Source organism: Bombina bombina, chromosome 6 (genome assembly GCF_027579735.1).
Source record: "Bombina bombina isolate aBomBom1 chromosome 6, aBomBom1.pri, whole genome shotgun sequence".
Taxonomy (NCBI): Eukaryota; Metazoa; Chordata; class Amphibia; order Anura; family Bombinatoridae; genus Bombina; species Bombina bombina.
The window spans coordinates 409,827,759-409,847,265 of record NC_069504.1 but is presented as its reverse complement, the minus strand read 5'-3'; the positions used below and the strand labels follow the sequence as shown (position 1 = coordinate 409,847,265).

Sequence of the window (19,507 nt, the reverse complement as noted above, 5' to 3'; positions counted from 1 at the left end):
AATTAAACCTAACACTACCCTATCAATAAAATAATTAAATAAACTACCTACAATTACCTACAATTAACCTAACACTACACTATCAATAAATTAATTAAACACAATTGCTACAAATAAATACAATTAAATAAACTAGCTAAAGTACAAAAAATAAAAAAGAACTAAGTTACAAAAAATAAAAAAATATTTACAAACATAAGAAAAATATTACAACAATTTTAAACTAATTACACCTACTCTAAGCCCCCTAATAAAATAACAAAGCCCCCCAAAATAAAAAATTCACTACCCTATTCTAAATTAAAAAAGTTACAAGCTCTTTTACCTTACCAGCCCTGAACAGGGCCCTTTGCGGGGCATGCCCCAAGAATTTCAGCTCTTTTGCCTGTAAAAGAATAAATACAATACCCCCCCCAACATTACAACCCACCACCCACATACCCCTAATCTAACCCAAACCCCCCTTAAATAAACCTAACACTAAGCCCCTGAAGATCTTCCTACCTTGTCTTCACCATACCAGGTTCACCGATCCGTCCTGGCTCCAACATCTTCATCCAACCCAAGCGGGGGTTGGCGATCCATCATCCAGTGCTGAAGAGGTCCAGAAGAGGCTCCAAAGTCTTCCTCCTATCCGGCAAGAAGAGGACATCCGGACCGGCAAACATCTTCTCCAAGCGGCATCTTCGATCTTCTTCCATCCGGTTTGGAGCGGGTCCATCTTGAAGCAGGCGACGCGGATCCATCCTCTTCTTCCGTTGTCTCCTGACTAATGACGGTTCCTTTAAGGGACATCATCCAAGATGGCGTCCCTCGAATTCCGATTGGCTGATAGGATTCTATCAGCCAATCGGAATTAAGGTAGGAATTTTCTGATTGGCTGATGGAATCAGCCAATCAGAATCAAGTTCAATCCGATTGGCTGATCCAATCAGCCAATCAGATTGAGCTCGCATTCTATTGGCTGTTCCGATCAGCCAATAGAATGCGAGCTCAATCTGATTGGCTGATTGGATCAGCCAATCGGATTGAACTAGATTCTGATTGGCTGATTCCATCAGCCAATCAGAAAATTCCTACCTTAATTCCGATTGGCTGATAGAATCCTATCAGCCAATCGGAATTCGAGGGACGCCATCTTGGATGACGTCCCTTAAAGGAACAGTCATTCGTCGTTCAGTCGTCGGTCCGGATGGATGTTCCGCGCTGGAGGTCTTCAGGATCCTGCCGCTTCGCTCCGGATGGAAGACCATAGAAGATGCCGCCTGGATGAAGACTTCAATCGGATGGAAGATCCTCTTCTGCCCCGCTTGGATGAAGACTTTGACCGGATCATGGACCTCTTCAGCCCCCCGCTTGGGCTTGGATTAGGACATCGGAGGAGCTCTTCAGGACGGATCGGTGAACCTGGATGGTGAAGACAAGGTAGGAAGATCTTCAGGGGCTTAGTGTTAGGTTTATTTAAGGGGGGTTTGGGTTAGATTAGGGGTATGTGGGTGGTGGGTTGTAATGTTGGGGGGGGCGGTATTGTATTTATTCTTTTACAGGCAAAAGAGCTGATTTTCTTGGGGCATGCCCCGCAAAGGGCCCTGTTCAGGGCTGGTAAGGTAAAAGAGCTTGTAACTTTTTTAATTTAGAATAGGGTAGGGAATTTTTTATTTTGGGGGTGTTTGTTATTTTATTAGGGGGCTTAGAGTAGGTGTAATTAGTTTAAAATTGTTGTAATATTTTTCTTATGTTTGTAAATATTTTTTTATTTTTTGTAACTTAGTTCTTTTTTATTTTTTGTACTTTAGCTAGTTTATTTAATTGTATTTATTTGTAGGAATTGTGTTTAATTAATTTATTGATAGTGTAGTGTTAGGTTAATTGTAGGTAATTGTAGGTAGTTTATTTAATTATTTTATTGATAGGGTAGTGTTAGGTTTAATTATATCTTAGGTTAGGATTTATTTTACAGGTAAATTTGTTATTATTTTAACTAGGTAACTATTAAATAGTTCTTAACTATTTAATAGCTATTGTACCTGGTTAAAATAATTACAAAGTTGCCTGTAAAATAAATATTAATCCTAAAATAGCTATAATATAATTATAATTTATATTGTAGCTATATTAGGGTTTATTTTACAGGTAAGTATTTAGCTTTAAATAGGAATAATTTATTTAATAAGAGTTAATTTATTTCGTTAGCTGTAAATTATATTTAAGTTAGGGGGGTGTTAGTGTTAGGGTTAGACTTAGCTTTAGGGGTTAATACATTTATTAGAATAGCGGTGAGGTCCGCTCGGCAGATTAGGGGTTAATAATTGAAGTTAGGTGTCGGCGATGTTAGGGAGGGCAGATTAGGGGTTAATACTATTTATGATAGGGTTAGTGAGGCGGGTTAGGGGTTAATAACTTTATTATAGTAGCGGTGCGGTCCGCTCGGCAGATTAGGGGTTAATAAGTGTAGGCAGGTGTCGGCGACGTTGAGGGGGGCAGATTAGGGGTTAATAAATATAATATAGGGGTCGGCGATGTTAGGGCAGCAGATTAGGGGTACATAGGGATAACGTAGGTTGCGGCGGTTTACGGAGCGGCAGATTAGGGGTTAAAAAATATGCAGGGGTCAGCGATAGCGGGGGCGGCAGAATAGGGGTTAATAAGTGTAAGGTTAGGGGTGTTTAGACTCGGGGTACATGTTAGAGTGTTAGGTGCAGACGTAGGAAGTGTTTCCCCATAGGAAACAATGGGGCTGCGTTAGGAGCTGAACGCTGCTTTTTTGCAGGTGTTAGGTTTTTTTTCAGCTCAAACAGCCCCATTGTTTCCTATGGGAGAATCGTGCACGAGCACGTTTTTGAGGCTGGCCGCGTCCGTAAGCAACTCTGGTATCGAGAGTTGCATTTGCGTAAAAAATGCTCTACGCTCCTTTTTTGGAGCCTAACGCAGCATTTGTTTGAACTCTCGATACCAGAGTTAAATTTATGGTGCGGCCAGAAAAAAGCCCGCGGAGCGTTAACAGCCCTTTTACCGCCAAACTCCAAATCTAGGCCTAAGTGTGGAAATTAATGTAGAAATTAACTTTATTCAACTAAGATTCCAACTAGGTTGTCAAAATTAGCCAGTATACTAGATCATTTCTGGATATATACTTGTTTGATCCATGATAGCTAAATCAAATGATATGAGTCAATAACACATAATAGGAATAAGTGAACACAAATATCACAAAACTGTGTTATTCTTTTCACAATTGTGTATTCTCATAACCAGTATACTTGAAAGTCATAACACCTTCAATCTAGATTCTCATAGAGGTCTTAAATTCAATTTCCAATTAACAAAGGCAACATATTGTATAGATACACTAGATTATTTTACGCATGAGTCCATATTGTGTGTGTTTTTAATTGTGTGTCCTCCCCCCCTTTTTTAATAAATAAACAAATAAAAGTTACATTTTATGATCTTCCTTTCTTTCACCTCGATGATCACTAACTAAATCACTTGTTGTGAACAACAGACAGTTTCCTCATTGCAATTATTTGCTATAAGCTCAAGAGTGCTATATGTGTATTCTTTCTTGGTGAATACTTAATTCACCTAAAATTTGTTTCAAGTTTTCCTAAATACACAGCACCACAAACTTACTGTCTCTGTATCACAGAGTTTATAATTAACTCAATGAAGACAGAAGTTATAAAGAGCTTCTTATAAACATCTATATAATAAGTAGTGCCATTGGTTTTTTGCTAATTTGAAACTTTATATTAATGTATTTATGTTGTGTTTGGTGCACATTTTTTTGTAACTATTTAGGTGAGGTTTTCAGTCACGCTAAGACAACGAACAATATTTTTTTGCGCTCAAGCAAACACGTTTACCTTCATCTTGTAATGCACTCTTATGTTAACACTGGCACAATATTGGAATAACAATAGCGCAACACTAATTTCTGAGCTACCTTATTTTTGTGATGGCTACCTAATACTATGGCCCCTATTTAACAAGGTCTGTCGGACCTGATCCGACAGTGCGGATCAGGTCCGACAGACCTCGCTGAATACGGCGAGCAATACGGCGAGCAATACGCTCGCCGTATTCAGCATTGCACCAGCAGACTCGCGGCCAATGGGCCGCCAGCAGGGGGGTGTCAATCAACCCGATCGTATTTAAAGCAGGCGGACAAGTTATGGAGCAGCAGTCTTTGTGACCGCTGCTTCATAACTGCTGTTTCTGGCAAGCCTGTAGGCTCGCCAGAAACATGGGGCATCAAGCTCCATTCGGAGCTTGATAAATATGCCCCTATGGGTGTACAAGGAACAAGGCAACAATTAATTACAAATTACACGGTAGAAAAGGCTGAAATAAAAGTTTGTACAGCACGTTACAATTGGTCTAGGGCAATGCAAAGCTTAAAGGGCCATAATACCCAAATGTTTAAACACTTGAAAGCGATGCAGCATAGCTGTAAAAAGCTGACTAGAAAATATCACCTGAACATCTCTATGTAAAAAAGAAATATATTTTACCTCAAAAGTTTCACAGTAGCCACATCCCATTGTAAATGACTTCTAAGCAGCAAATCAGTATATCTGTCCCAGGACAGCGGAAGGAGCGAGGTTACATGCACACTCATCTTATTTCCCTATTCAGTGTAAGGAAGTTTACAACGAAATCTCATGAGAGTTAAGTGAAATCTCATGAGATCACAGTAAAAGAGTTCATGACCTCAGCACTGTTGATGCTGATTGGCTGCTGTTCATTTCTTCATTTTTTTTTTCTTTTACCTGCAGCTGAGCAGCAGTTGAGTATAACTTTTTACACAGAACTTACTCTGCTGAGCTGAGGAAATTGTGAAGTAAAATATCTTCCTTTTTTTATGTAGAGATGCTCAGGTGATATTTTGCTGTCAGCTTTTTACATTTATACTACATTAATTTTTAAGTGATTTAGCATATGAGTATTATGTCCCTTTAATAATACTTCTGTGTTGACTTATTGGGAAAAATAATTTTAACTTATTTCTTTTAACAGAAAGGACGACTTAACTGTGATCCAACATTTGAGCTTGAAGAAATGATATTAGAATCTAAACCTCTGCACAAGAAAAAGAAACGTTTAGCAAAAAGAGTGAAAGACACTGGAAAAAGTCGCCCTGCTCTGGTAAGGAAGTGCACGTACGACTGTAACAACAATTATTTTTAATAGTGTTCATTGTCTAAGTAGAAGGGAAATAAATAGAAGATCCTTTAATTGATTTCATTACTTTTTATCTTTTCTAATTGGCTCCAAATTAACAAAAGTTCAAGAAAATATAAATTGCCCTACAGTTTTATGGTTGTTTTGCCAGAGAATGTCATACAAATAAGTTTTAAAGCTAAAGAATGCAGAAGTACCCAGCTCGGCTGCATTTTTGCTCTTTAGCAGAATATATGTCAATGTCAGTGTTTATATAGTGGGCAATGCAGCAATAATAAATATATTTCAGACCAGTGAATAATAAACATACGCCTAGATTTAGAGTTCTGCGGTAGCCGTCAAAACCAGCGTTAGGGGGTCCTAACGGTGGTTTTTACCGCCCGCTGGTATTTGGAGTCAGTCATTAAAGGGTCTAACGCTCACTTTGCAGCCGCGATCTTTCCATACCGCAGATCCCCCTACGCCATTTGCATATCCTATCTTTTCAATGGGATCTTTCTAACGCCAGTATTTAGAGTCGTGGCTGAAGTGAGCGTTAGAAATCTAACGACAAAACTCCAGCCGCAGAAAAAAGTCAGGAGTTAAGAGCTTTCTGGGCTAACGCCGGTTCATAAAGCTCTTAACTACTGTGCTCTAAAGTACACTAACACCCATAAACTACCTATGTACCCCTAAACCGAGGTCCCCCCCACATCGCCGCCACTCTATTAAAATGTTTTAACCCCTAATCTGCCGACAGCACACCGCCGCCACCTACGTTATACTTATGTACCCCTAATCTGCTGCCCCTAACACCGCCGACCCCTATATTATATTTATTAACCCCTAATCTGTCCCCCACAACGCCAGCTACCTACAATAATTAACCCCTAATCTGACCTCACCGCTACTATAATAAAGTTATTAACCCCTAATCCGCCTCACTCCCGCCTCAATAACCCTATAAGAGATAGTATTAACCCCTAATCTGCCCTCCCTAACATCGCCGACATCTAACTTCAATTATTAACCCCTAATCTGACGAACGGGCCTCACCGCTACTCTAATAAATGTATTAACTCCTAAAGCTAAGTCTAACCCTAACACTAACACCCCCCTAAATTAAATATAATTTTATTCTAACGAAATAAAATAATTCTTATTAAATAAATTATTCCTATTTAAAGCTAAATACTTACCTGTAAAATAAACCCTAATATAGCTACAATATAACGAATAATTATATTGTAGCTTTTTTAGGATTAATATTTATTTTACAGGCAATTTGTATTTATTTTAACCAGGTACAATAGCTATTAAATAGTTAATAACTATTTAATAGCTACCTAGTTAAAATAATTACAAAATTACCTGTAAAATAAATCCTAACCTAAATTACAATTAATCCTAACACTACACTATCAATAAATTACTTAAATAAAATACCTACAATTAAATACAATTAAACCTAACACTACACTATCAATAAATTAATTAAATACAATACCTACAAATAAATACAATTAAATAAACCAACTAAAGTACAAAAAATAAAAAAGAACTAAGTTACAAAAAATAAAAAAATATTTACAAACATTAGAAAAATATTACAACAATTTTAAACTAATTACACCTACTCTAAGCCCCCTAATAAAATAACAAAGACCCCCAAAATAAAAAAAAATGCCCTACCCTATTCTAAAATTAAAATAGAAAAGCTCTTTTACCTTACCAGCCCTTAAAAGGGCCCTTTGCGGGGCATGCCCCAAAGAATTCAGCTCTTTTGCCTGTAAAAAAAAAACATACAATACCCCCCCCAACATTACAACCCACCACCCACATACCCCTAATCTAACCCAAACCCCCCTTATATAAACCTAACACTAAGCCCCTGAAGATCTCCCTACCTTGTCTTCACCACACCGGGTTCACCGATCAATCCAGAAGAGCCTCCAAAGTCTTCATCCAAGCCCAAGCGGGGGCTGAAGAGTGACGTCCATCCTCCGGCTGAAGTCTTGATCCAAGCGGCGGCTGAAGAACTCCATCTTTGGGCAGAAGTCTTCATCCTATCCGGGCAGAAGAGTAGATCCGGACCGGCAAACATCTTCATCCAAGCCGCATCTTCTATGTTCTTCCATCCATTGACGACCGGCTCCATCTTGAAGACCTCCAGCGCGGATCCATCCTCTTTTTCCGACGTCCTAAAACAGAATGAAGGTTCCTTTAAGGGACGTCATCCAAGATGGCGTCCTTCGAATTCCGATTGGCTGATAGGATTCTATCAGCCAATCGGAATTAAGGTAGGAAAATCAGCCAATCAGATTCAAGGTCAATCCGATTGGCTGATCCAATCAGCCAATCAGATTGAGCTCGCATTCTATTGGCTGTTCCGATCAGCCAATAGAATACGAGCTCAATCTGATTGCCTGATTGGATCAGCCAATCGGATTGAACTTGAATCTGATTGGCTGATTCCATCAGCCAAACAGAATTTTCCTACCTTAATTCCGATTGGCTGATAGAATCCTATCAGCCAATCGGAATTCGAGGGACGCCATCTTGGATGACGTCCCTTAAAGGAGCCTTCATTTGTCGGTAGTCCGTCGGGCCAGCAAGATGTTCCGCGTCGGAGGTCTGCAAGATGGATCCTGAAGAAAGAAGATTGAAGACCCCGCTTGGAAGATGACATCGCCCGGATGGAAGACTTCTTCAGCGCCGCTTGGAGGATCACTTCATCGGATGGAAGATTTCTTCAGCACCCCTTGGAGGATCACTTCTGCCGCTCCGGATTTCCTCTTCAGTTCCATCGGTCGCTCGGCTGAGTGAAGACATCTCAAGGTAGGATGATCTTCAGGGGGGTAGTGTTAGATTTTTTTAAGGGGGGTTTGGGTTAGATTAGGGGTATGTGGGTGGTGGGTTTTAATGTTGGGGGGGGTTGTATTTTTCTTTTACAGGCAACAGAGCAGTTTTCTTTGGGGCATGCCCCGCAAAAGGCCCTTTTGAGGGCAGGTAAGGTAAAAGAGCTTTGAACTTTTTTAATTTAGAATAGGGTTTTTTATTTTGGGGGGCTTTGTTATTTTATTAGGGGGCTTAGAGTAGGTGTAATTAGTTTAAAATTGTTGTAATATTTTTCTAATGTTTGTAAATATTTTTTTATTTTTTGTAACTTAGTTCTTTTTTATTTTTTGTACTTTAGCTAGTTTATTTAATTGTATCTATTTGTAGGTATTGTATTTAATTAATTTATTGATAGTGTAGTGTTAGGTTTAATTGTAGATAATTGTAGGTAGTTTATTTAATTAATTTATTGATAGTGTAGTGTTAGGTTTAATTGTAACTTAGGTTAGGATTTATTTTACAGGTAATTTGGTAATTATTTTAACTAGGTAGCTATTAAATAGTTATTAACTATTTAATAGCTATTGTAACTGGTTAAAATAAATACAAAGTTGCCTGTAAAATAAATATTAATCCTAAAATAGCTACAATATAATTATAATTTATATTGTAGCTATATTAGGGTTTATTTTACAGGTAAGTATTTAGCTTTAAATAGGAATAATTTATTTAATAAGAGTTAATTTATTTTGTTAGATTTAAATTATATTTAACTTAGGGGGGTGTTAGTGTTAAGGTTAGACTTAGCTTTAGGGGTTAATAAATTTATTAGAGTAGCGGTGAGGTCCAGTCGGCAGATTAGGGGTTAATACTTGAAGTTAGCTGTCGGCGATGTTAGGGAGGGCAGATTAGGGGTTAATACTATTTATTATAGGGTTATTGAGGCGGGAGTGAGGCGGATTAGGGGTTAATACATTTATTATAGTAGCGGTGAGGTCCGGTCAGCAGATTAGGGGTTAATTATTGTAGGTAGCTGGCGGCGACGTTGTGGGGGGCAGATTAGGGGTTAATAAATATAATATAGGGGTCGGCGGTGTTAGGGGCAGCAGATTAGGGGTTCATAGGGATAACGTAGGTTGCGGCGGTGTACGGAGCGGCAGATTAGGGGTTAATAATAATATGCAGGGGTCAGCGATAGCGGGGGGCGGCAGATTAGGGGTTAATAAGTGTAAGGTTAGGGGTGTTTAGACTCGGGGTACATGTTAGGGTGTTAGGTGCATACATAGGAAGTGTTTCCCCATAGTAAACAATGGGGCTGCGTTAGGAGCTGAACGCTGCTTTTTTGCAGGTGTTAGGTTTTTTTTCAGCTCAAACAGCCCCATTGTTTCCTATGGGGGAATCGTGCACGAGCACGTTTTTGAAGCCGGCCGCATCCGTAAGCACCGTTGGTATTTAGAGTTGCAGTGGCGGTAAATATGCTCTACGCTCCCTTTTTGGAGCCTAACACAGCCCTTCTGTGAACTCTAAATACCAGCGGTATTTAAAAGCTGCGGGAGAAAAAAAGCATGCGTAGCTAACGCACCCCTTTGGCCGCAGAACTCTAAATCTAGCCGCTAGTGACTGGAACAAGGAGTACTGCAAAGCTGGAGCAATATGGGTACAGATGCTTAGTTCAGTGTATTGCATGCAAAGTAGCTAGAACAAGCAGTACTGTACTTTGAAGGATGGAACAATCTGGTTGCACAAGCTCAGTCCAGTACATGAGAAACAAGGTAGTTGGAAGAAGAAGTGCTTCAAAGCTGGAAAATCTATTTTAGATTGCCAATACCATGATAACTAAAGCAGTATAATACACAGGTATTAAAGCAGGAAAGGAGTAAATAGTACAGAGTGATGATTCAAAGGCTGATTACAAAGAAGTAGGAGGTCAAATACTAAATTCGGTAGAAATGATCATCACAAAAAGACCACAGGCAGACCAGAGCAGTATAAGGTCCTGATGATCTAAAGCTCTCAGCTCTCGCAAGATTATGAGCCTGATGATCAAAAGTTCTCTGGGCTGGTGAGATTATTAAAGCATGGTCGCCAGTACTTATATTTCTCTGGTGGAATGATCTAGAGCCACTTTTTACCCTGGGAACAGGGTGTCTGACTAAGGGGCGTATACTGCATTTTCTTATGGGCAGGAGATGCAGATATTAGAAAATTGCACAATAAAATTTGTATTTTAAATATCTTACAAAACAAATTGAATTGTTAAGGTGCATCAAAACTCGTAACAGAATTTTTCACCAAAAATCAAATTTGATCAAAAACAAAACATTTGTATGTAAATTACACTGGAATAAATCATATTAAATATGAACATTGTAAATTGTAATTTAAGTACACTAAATGCGCAAAACATGCAGAAATTCATACTTATAAGTACAAAATATCTGATACGGTCTGACTTTACATATGAAATTGTCTCTTTAATTCTGTAAAGATTTTCACACTACAGATCTCTCTGTTTTTTCTCGCAAATTAAAAGGTGGCGAGCTTTTCTCAAAACACTCAAAATACTTACAACCCTAAAAGAAAACCACATGCATATGAAAATATAGGTAATGCTATAGGCAAAAAGCAGTGTAATGTGCTATATATTGGCTGTAGGATTTACTTTTTAAAGTGCGTCATTGCCCAATGCTAACTTTGCTCTATGGAACAAATTGCCCCTTTCCAGTGACCTCCATTACTTTCAATAGGAGACATCTCACCACTCGCGTTTTCTACTATAATTCCACCAGGTCCGTCCCTACGAGGGTCAACGAGAAATAACAGGTCTGATCTGACCAATTTTAGATCATCGGGCCCTATGTAAGAAGTCTTGGCAGTACTGCGAGATCCCTCAAAAAAAAATAGACAGGCAAAATTTAGTTTGAGAGCTGTTTATCTTGCAATGCAGAGTTCTGGGATTGAAGGGGATTTTTCTCCTTGTTGGTGAGATTTTTTTTTTTTTCAAAGCAGGCATACAGATTCACAAGAAGGATTCAAAGCAGAATTAGAACATACTGTACTCCACATTTCTATACAGAAATAATAAATATTTGAAAACCTTTTGTGCTACATAATTATAAGAAGTAAACAAAACTGGTAATATTAATATAGAATAGCTATATGCACTAAAACCTTCTAAATAGAACTCATGAGGCCTCTCTTGAACCTCAAATAACAGTGCCAATAATAATAGAAGGTATCATGTAGGGAAGAGACCACTTTTGGGTCTCACAATGTAAACCTCAATTTTTTTATATTTTGGTAAAGTAACCATACAAAAAATAGAAGCATAATACCATGGTCTTATAGGACTGAATCATCTGCCTGCAGTATAAATAAATAGCGCTGCTTATACCTAATGATGAAGATACTATATTTAACTTTGGTTAGGGCCTTATCGTGATCAAAACAAGGGTAACACTTGAACATATAATGTAGAGTTATACCGACATAGAAAATAAAATGGCTGGTTGGTAATCTCATAAAATTTAGGGCCCATCAAAACGCCAGTCAGTTTTTGATCATTGTGTCCTATGAGAAAAAATGCTAAGATCCACACCAAGCAACACATTTCTGTAATCTCATATAAGGTAATAAATAGATTACCTGATTTTCTGTCTGAAACCAATTACACAGAGAATTAATATCAGGAAACAGTGAGGACAGCAGGAGGGTAATCCTTAAACAGACCAAATGCCAGGATCCCATAAGATACTGTCAGGATCCCATAAGCTACTGTCAGGATCCCATAAGATACTGTCAGGATCCCATAAGCTACTGTCAGGATCCCATAAACTCTGTTCATGCTAACATATAAACTGCACGGCAGGACGCCACTTTTGACTTTCTTCACTGTGCCTACCAGGGATAGAAGCAGAGACTCCAGGTTCAGAGTCTGGCTTGCTCTGTTTGTGCCACTAGAGGATCCTTACTTGGAGGGGTTTAACCTAAGCACTTTCCCACCTGGGTGCTAATCTGGATTTGAGGGATTTTATTTTTTAAATATATATTTATTTAACTTTTTTTTTTCAGATCCCCAAGACTTATACCGTTGGAAAGGTTAGGCGATTACCTTTCCAACAATGGGTGTCTTGGGGGTCTGTAGCTGCTTAGATGCCTGAGATACAGGCTTACCTGTATCTCAGGCATCTAAGCAGCTACAGATACGTCACCACGCAAAACGTGAAGCTTGTCACTATGCAGGCCAGATCACCGGGGTAGGATCAGGTACACAATGATTAGTACAGCAACTTAGGAGTGCAGTGCAAGTGAAGACAGGGTCCTGCCAAGTCCCCCCAATTCCAGCAATAGATATACATATGTCCACAGCACTGTGTCTTTCAAATCTCTTTATTCTCTGTACATAACAGGTATATAAACAGCGACGTTTCGAGTGTTGCCACTCTTACTCAGGCATGAGTAAGAGTGGCAACACTCGAAACGTCGCTGTTTATATACCTGTTATGTACAGAGAATAAAGAGATTTGAAAGACACAGTGCTGTGGACATATGTATATCTATTGCTGGGGTAGGATCAGGTGGGAGCCCCCAGATCTCCCTCAAGGTGAGAGAGTGCTAGCGACGGCTCTGAGCCATCGTTAGCACCTGATTGAGACAATTTGCGACGGCTCAGAGCCGTTGGTAGCACTCAAGGTGTTAAAGAAGAATATTATCACCAGTATTTGTGTCTCACAGCTCTACCACCTCTGGATGCTAGCCAATCAGAGAATCGCTCTCTGCCTAAATATTGAGCTGCCCATGCCTTTACTCCTTGCTCTGGTATTAGCGTCTTTCCTGTTCCTGCTTGTTGCTGTATTTTCTGCTTGTGACATTGCCAAAGTTTGGATACTTTCTGCCTGCCTTTGAATCTTTGACTGTCATGACTATGGGGCATATTTATCAAGCTCTGTACGGAGCTTGATGCCCCATGTTTCTGGTGAGCCTTCAGGCTCGCCGGAAACACAAGACCACTGCTCCATAACCTGCCCACCTGATTTGAGGCGGCGGACAGACATCACCAGAAATTAACCCGATCGAATACGATTGGGTTGATTGACACCCCCTGCTAGCGGCCGTGAATCTGCAGGGGCGGCATTGCACCAGCATTTCACAAGAACTTTGTGGAAAGCGGGCTTGCATGTGCTTAAAAGCAGGTTACACTTCTTAGTATGCTGAGCCCATAATATGCCATAAAACAATAACAAATCTTGAATGCACCTGATTAGTAGTATTTAAATCCAGAAAGGAAATCCATTGAGGTGCTTGCTTGCAACTGAGTAGTCTGGCACCAATGGCCTTGAAAGATATGTTGTAACTCAGAAACCATTCTTGCAGAAAGGCAAGACGCATATGAGACTGGCATACATTAAACACTATAAAGCAGTGATGGCTAACACACCAATGTTTCAAAACTACATTTCCCATGATGCTAAGGCACTCTTGCAATCTAACTGAACATCATGGGAAATGTAGTTCGGAAACATCAGTGGTGCCAAAGTTAGCCATCACTGCTATAAAGCATAGAGTGGCAACCTATGGTAGAACCTATTATTGAGTGATGTCAAAATCTGACATTATTGTTTTACATAGACACCAGTATGTTAGAAGCACTGTCAAGAAGTGAATTGATGCCTATCTGCAGCCATATATGAAGCATAGCAGCAGCATAGGCATGGGGTTGGAGGTGTCACGCTGCGCCGCTCTAGCCGTTGCTAGGGGCGCAGTGTCTCCTTCCCTGCTCTTTTCCAAGGGCTGTGTCGGGCCTGGATTGAGTGCGGCACTGGCGTCATCGTGGCACGCTCCTTTCTCACTGATGCTGGTCCGGACGTCTGTGGCGCGAATCCTGTGCCTATGTAAGCCTATTCAAAACAATATATCTCTGCCCAAGTATAGGTGTTACTTTGTGTGCTCCTGGGTGTGATAGATAGTTACTGCTATATTGCCTTATTGTGTTTGAAGCCTGCCTATCTGACTACTCTGTCTGTTATACCCCTGAATTGCTGACTTGATACACTGCTGTTCAACTCTGCTTTTCTGACTTCTCTACCTGTTTAACCCCTAAATTGCTGGACTGATACTCTGCTGCTGAACTCTGCTTGTCTGACTACTCTGCTTGTTAACCCTTAAATTGCTGAATTGATTTACTGCTGCTGAACTCCGCTTGCCTGACTACTCTGCCTATTAACCCCTATTATTCTGGATTGCCTCTCTGTTGCCAAACCCTGCCTGCCTGACCATTCTAGTGGTTTGCCCTTTGACTGCTTTACCATTGCCAAACCCTGCCTGCCTGACCATTCTAGTGGTTTGTCCTCGGACTGCTTTACCATTGCCAAACCCTGCTTGCCTGACTATTCTAGTGGTTTACCTTGGACTGCTCTACCATTGCCGCTGAAGACTAACCTGCCTGTGGTGAGTGCTGTTTTCAAGTGTCTAAAGCGCCAAACAGTAGGGTAGGAGTGGTATTTATTACAACATAATAGCTAAAAGGTTGATCTGCAGAGGTTGATTTTAAAGCATATTGTTTTATCTGTTTACCACTGTAATAAAGGTTTTTAGTTATTATGTTGTAATAAATACCATTCCTACCCTACTGTTTGGCGCTTTAGACACTTGTTTTCACATATGCTATTTTCTAGGTGAGTCTAGACACCTATGTTTTAGAACGACTGCAGTACTGTCCCAAAGCGCTCTCTCTCACTACATTTGTGAGTGCTGCTTTCCTTGCTAACTTTCTCTGCTCTGGGCTATTCCCTATCTTTCCGGCTAACAAGACTACTGGTCGAGTATCCCACGAGCATTACAGCCTGTTGTGCAGGAGATCTGGGCAATATTTGGAGGTGCATTTCAGCATGTAGTGAGAGGGTCTAGTCAAAGTATAAACAGAGTTCTATTATGCTGTTTATTCAGTAAAGGAACAGAAAATGTTCTCTGTTAAAATTGTAACAATTCTAAAAGTTCACAAAACATACGCCTAGATTTAGAGTTCTGCGTTAGCCATCCAAACCAGCGTTATGGGGTCCTAACGCTGGTTTTTACCGCCCGCTGGTATTTAGAGTCAGTCATGAAAGGGTCTAACGCTCACTTTCCAGCCGCGACTTTTCCATACCGCAGATCCCCCTACGCCAATTGCGTATCCTATCTTTTCAATGGGATCTTTCTAACGCTGGTATTTAGAGTCTTGGCTGAAGTGAGCAGTAGACCCTCTACTGACAAGACTCCAGCCGCAGAGAAAAGTCAGTAGTTAAGAGCTTTCTGAGCTAACGCCGGTTCATAAAGCTCTTAACTACTGTGCTCTAAAGTACACTAACACCCATAAACTACCTATGTACCCCTAAACCGAGGCCCCCCCACATCGCCGCCACTCTATTAAATTTTTTTAACCCCTAATCTGCCGACCGCACACCGCCGCCACCTACATTATCCCTATGTACCCCTAATCTGCTGCCCCTAACATCGCCGACCCCTACATAATATTTATTAACCCCTAATCTGCCCCCCCCAACGTCGCCGCTACCTACCTACAATTATTAACCCCTAATCTGCCGACCGGACCTCACCCCTACTATAATAAATGTATTAACCCCTAATCCGCCTCACTCCCGCCTCAAAAACCCTATAATAAATAGTATTAACCCCTAATCTGCCCTCCCTAACATCGCCGACACCTAACTTCAAGTATTAACCCCTAATCTGCTGACCGGACCTCGCCGCTACTCTAATAAATGTATTAACCCCTAAAGCTAAGTCTAACCCTAGCACTAACACCCCCCTAAGTTAAATATAATTTTATTCTAACGAAATAAAATAATTCTTATTAAATAAATTAATCCTATTTAAAGCTAAATACTTACCTGTAAAATAAACCCTAATATAGCTACAATATAAATAATAATTATATTGTAGCTATTTTAGGATTTATATTTATTTTACAGGCAACTTTGTATTTATTTTAACCAGGTACAATAGCTATTAAATAGTTAATAACTATTTAATAGTTACCTAGTTAAAATAATTACAAAATTACCTTTAAAATAAATCCTAACCTAAGTTACAATTAAACCTAACACTACACTATCAATAAATTAATTAAATAAACTATCTACAATTATCTAAAATTAAATCAACTAAACTAAATTACAAAAAAAACAAAACACTAAATTACAAAAACAAACAAACACTAAATTACAAAAAATAAAAAAAGATTACAAGAATTTTAAACTAATTACACCTACTCTAAGCCCCCTAAAAAAATAACAAAGCTCCCCAAAATAAAAAAATGCCCTACCCTATTCTAAAATAAAAAGAAAACAGCTCTTTTGCCTTACCAGCCCTTAAAAGGGCCTTTTGCGGGGCATGCCCCAAAGTAAACAGCTCTTTTGCCGTAAAAAAACCCATACAATACCCCCCCCCCAACATTACAACCCACCACCCACATACCCCTAATCTAACCCAAACCCCCCTTAAATAAACCTAACACTAAGCCCCTGAAGATCTCCCTACCTTGTCTTCACCACGCCGGGTATCACCGATCCGTCCAGAAGAGGGTCCGAAGTCTTCATCCTATCCGGCAAGAAGAGCTCCTCCAGAGGGTCCAAAGTCTTCATCCTATCCGGGCAGAAGAGGACATCCGGACCGGCAGACATCTTCATCCAGGCGGCATCTTCTATCTTCTTCCATCCGGCGCGGAGCGGGACCATCTTCAAGCAGCCGACGCGGAGCCATCCTTCTTCACCGACGGACTAACGACGAATGAAGGTTCCTTTAAGGTACGTCATCTAAGATGGCATCCCTCGAATTACGATTGGCTGATAGGATTCTATCAGCCAATCGGAATTAAGGTAGGAAAAATCTGATTGGCTGATTGAATCAGTCAATCAGATTCAAGTTCAATCCGATTGGCTGATCCAATCAGCTAATCAGATTGAGCTTGCATTCTATTGGCTGATCGGAACAGCCAATAGAATGCAAGCTCAATCTGATTGGCTGATTGGATCAGCCAATCGGATTGAACTTGAATCTGATTGGCTTATTCAATCAGCCAAAGTTCAATCCGATTGGCTGATCCAATCAGCCAATCAGATGGAGCTTGCATTCTATTGGCTGATCGGAACAGCTAATAGAATGAGAGCTCAATCTGATTGGCTGATTGGATCAGCCAATCGGATTGAACTTGAATCTGATTGGCTGATTCAATCAGCCAATCAGATTTTTCCTACCTTAATTCCGATTGGCTGATAGAATCCTATCAGCCAATCGGAATTCGAGGGACGCCATCTTGGCTGACGTCCCTTAAAGGAACCTTCATTCGTCGTTAGTCCGTCGGTGATGAAGGATGGATCCGGGTCAGCTGCTTGAAGATGGTCCCGCTCCGCGCCGGATGGAAGAAGATAGAAGATGCCGCCTGGATGAAGATGTCTGCCGGTCCGGATGTCCTCTTCTGCCCGGATAGGATGAAGACTTTGGACCCTCTGGAGGAGCTCTTCTTGCCGGATAGGATGAAGACTTCGGACCCTCTCCTGGACGGATCGGTGATACCCGGCGTGGTGAAGACAAGGTAGGGAGATCTTCAGGGGCTTAGTGTTAGGTTTATTTAAGGGGGGTTTGGGTTAGATTAGGGGTATGTGGGTGGTGGGTTGTAATGTTGGGGGGGTATTGTATGTTTTTTTTACAGGCAAAAGAGCTGTTTACTTTGGGGCATGCCTCGCAAAATGCCCTTTTAAGGGCTGGTAAGGCAAAAGAGCTGTTTTCTTTTTATTTTAGAATAGGGTAGGGCATTTTTTTATTTTGGGGGGCTTTGTTATTTTTTTAGGGGGCTTAAAGTAGGTGTAATTAGTTTAAAATTCTTGTAATTTTTTTTATTTTTTGTAATTTAGTGTTTGTTTTTGTAATTTAGTGTTTGTTTGTTTTTGTAATTTAGTTTAGTTGATTTAATTGTAGATAATTGTAGATAGTTTAATTAATTTATTGATAGTGTAGTGTTAGGTTTAATTGTAACTTAGGTTAGGATTTATTTTAAAGGTAATTTTGTAATTATTTTAACTAGGTAACTATTAAATAGTTATTAACTATTTAATAGCTATTGTACCTGGTTAAAATAAATACAACGTTGCCTGTAAAATAAATATAAATCCTAAAATAGCTACAATATAATTATTATTTATATTGTAGCTATATTAGGGTTTATTTTACAGGTAAGTATTTAGCTTTAAATAGGAATACTTTAGTTAATAAGAATTATTTTATTTCGTTAGAATAAAATTATATTTAACTTAGGGGGGTGTTAGTGTTAGGTTTAGATTTAGCTTTAGGGGTTAATACATTTATTAGAGTACTAGCGGCAAGGTCCGGTCGGCAGATTAGGGGTTAATACTTGAAGTTAGGTGTCGGCGATGTTAGGGAGGGCAGATTAGGGGTTAATACTATTTATTATAGGGTTTTTGAGGCGGGAGTGAGGCGGATTAGGGGTTAATAACTTTATTATAGTAGCGGTGAGGTCCGGTCGGCAGATTAGGGGTTAATAATTGTAGGTAGGTGGCGGCGACGTTGGGGGCCTCAGATTAGGGGTTAATAAATATAATATAGGGGTCGGCGGTGTTAGGGGCAGCAGATTAGGGGTACATAGGGATAACGTAGGTTGCGGCGGTGTACGGAGCGGCAGATTAGGGGTTAATAAGTGTAAGTAAGGTAGCGGTGACGTTGGGGGGGGCAGATTAGGGGTTAATAAATATAATATAGGGGTCGGCGATGTTAGATGCAGCAGATTAGGGGTACATAGGTATAATGTAGGTGGCGGCGGTGTAGTGAGCGGCAGATTAGGGGTTAATAATAAAATGCAGGTGTCAGCGATAGCGGGGTCGGCAGATTAGGGGTTAATAAGTGTAAGGTTAGGGGTGTTTAGACTCGGGGTACATGTTAGGGTGTTAGGTGCAGACTTAGGAAGTGTTTCCCCATAGGAAACAATGGGGCTGCGTTAGGAGCTGAACGCTGCTTTTTTGCAGGTGTTAGGTTTTTTTTCAGCTCAAACAGCCCCATTGTTTCCTATGGGGGAATCATGCACGAGCAAGTTTTTGAAGCTGGCCGCGTCCGTAAGCACCGCTGGTATTAAGAGTTGAAGTGGCGGTAAATTATGCTATACGCTCCCTTTTTGGAGCCTAACGCAGCCCTTCAGAGAGCTCTCAATACCAGCGGTATTTAAAAGGTGCGGGGGGAAAAATACACGCGTAGCTAACGCACCCCTTTGGCCGCAGAACTCTAAATCTAGCCGAGTGTTAGGACCTGATTGGAGCAATAATCTACTGGGAACTCTCCCAGAAAGGGAAAAGAATAAAAATACAGAAACTATTAGTCAAAAGAAGAGATATGGCAAAATCTGTAAAAAGAATTTGGACTTGTAAATCAATATCAAATTGCTTCAGTCTCCAGCAACACAAAATACTAACTTTTTTTTATAACCACAATGGCCAGATTA

At 40.1% G+C, this 19,507-nt stretch overlaps 1 protein-coding gene across 1 annotated transcript in view; it reads left to right on the top strand.

Annotated features, from left to right (window-relative positions):
- STK32A (serine/threonine kinase 32A) overlaps positions 1-19,507 on the top strand; it is a 462,487-nt gene that overhangs the window by 415,358 nt on the left and 27,622 nt on the right. Inside the window, exon 11 of the mRNA XM_053717146.1 lies at positions 5,020-5,148. Coding sequence (XP_053573121.1) covers positions 5,020-5,148 — 129 coding nt within the window. The remainder of the gene's footprint in view (positions 1-5,019; positions 5,149-19,507) is intronic.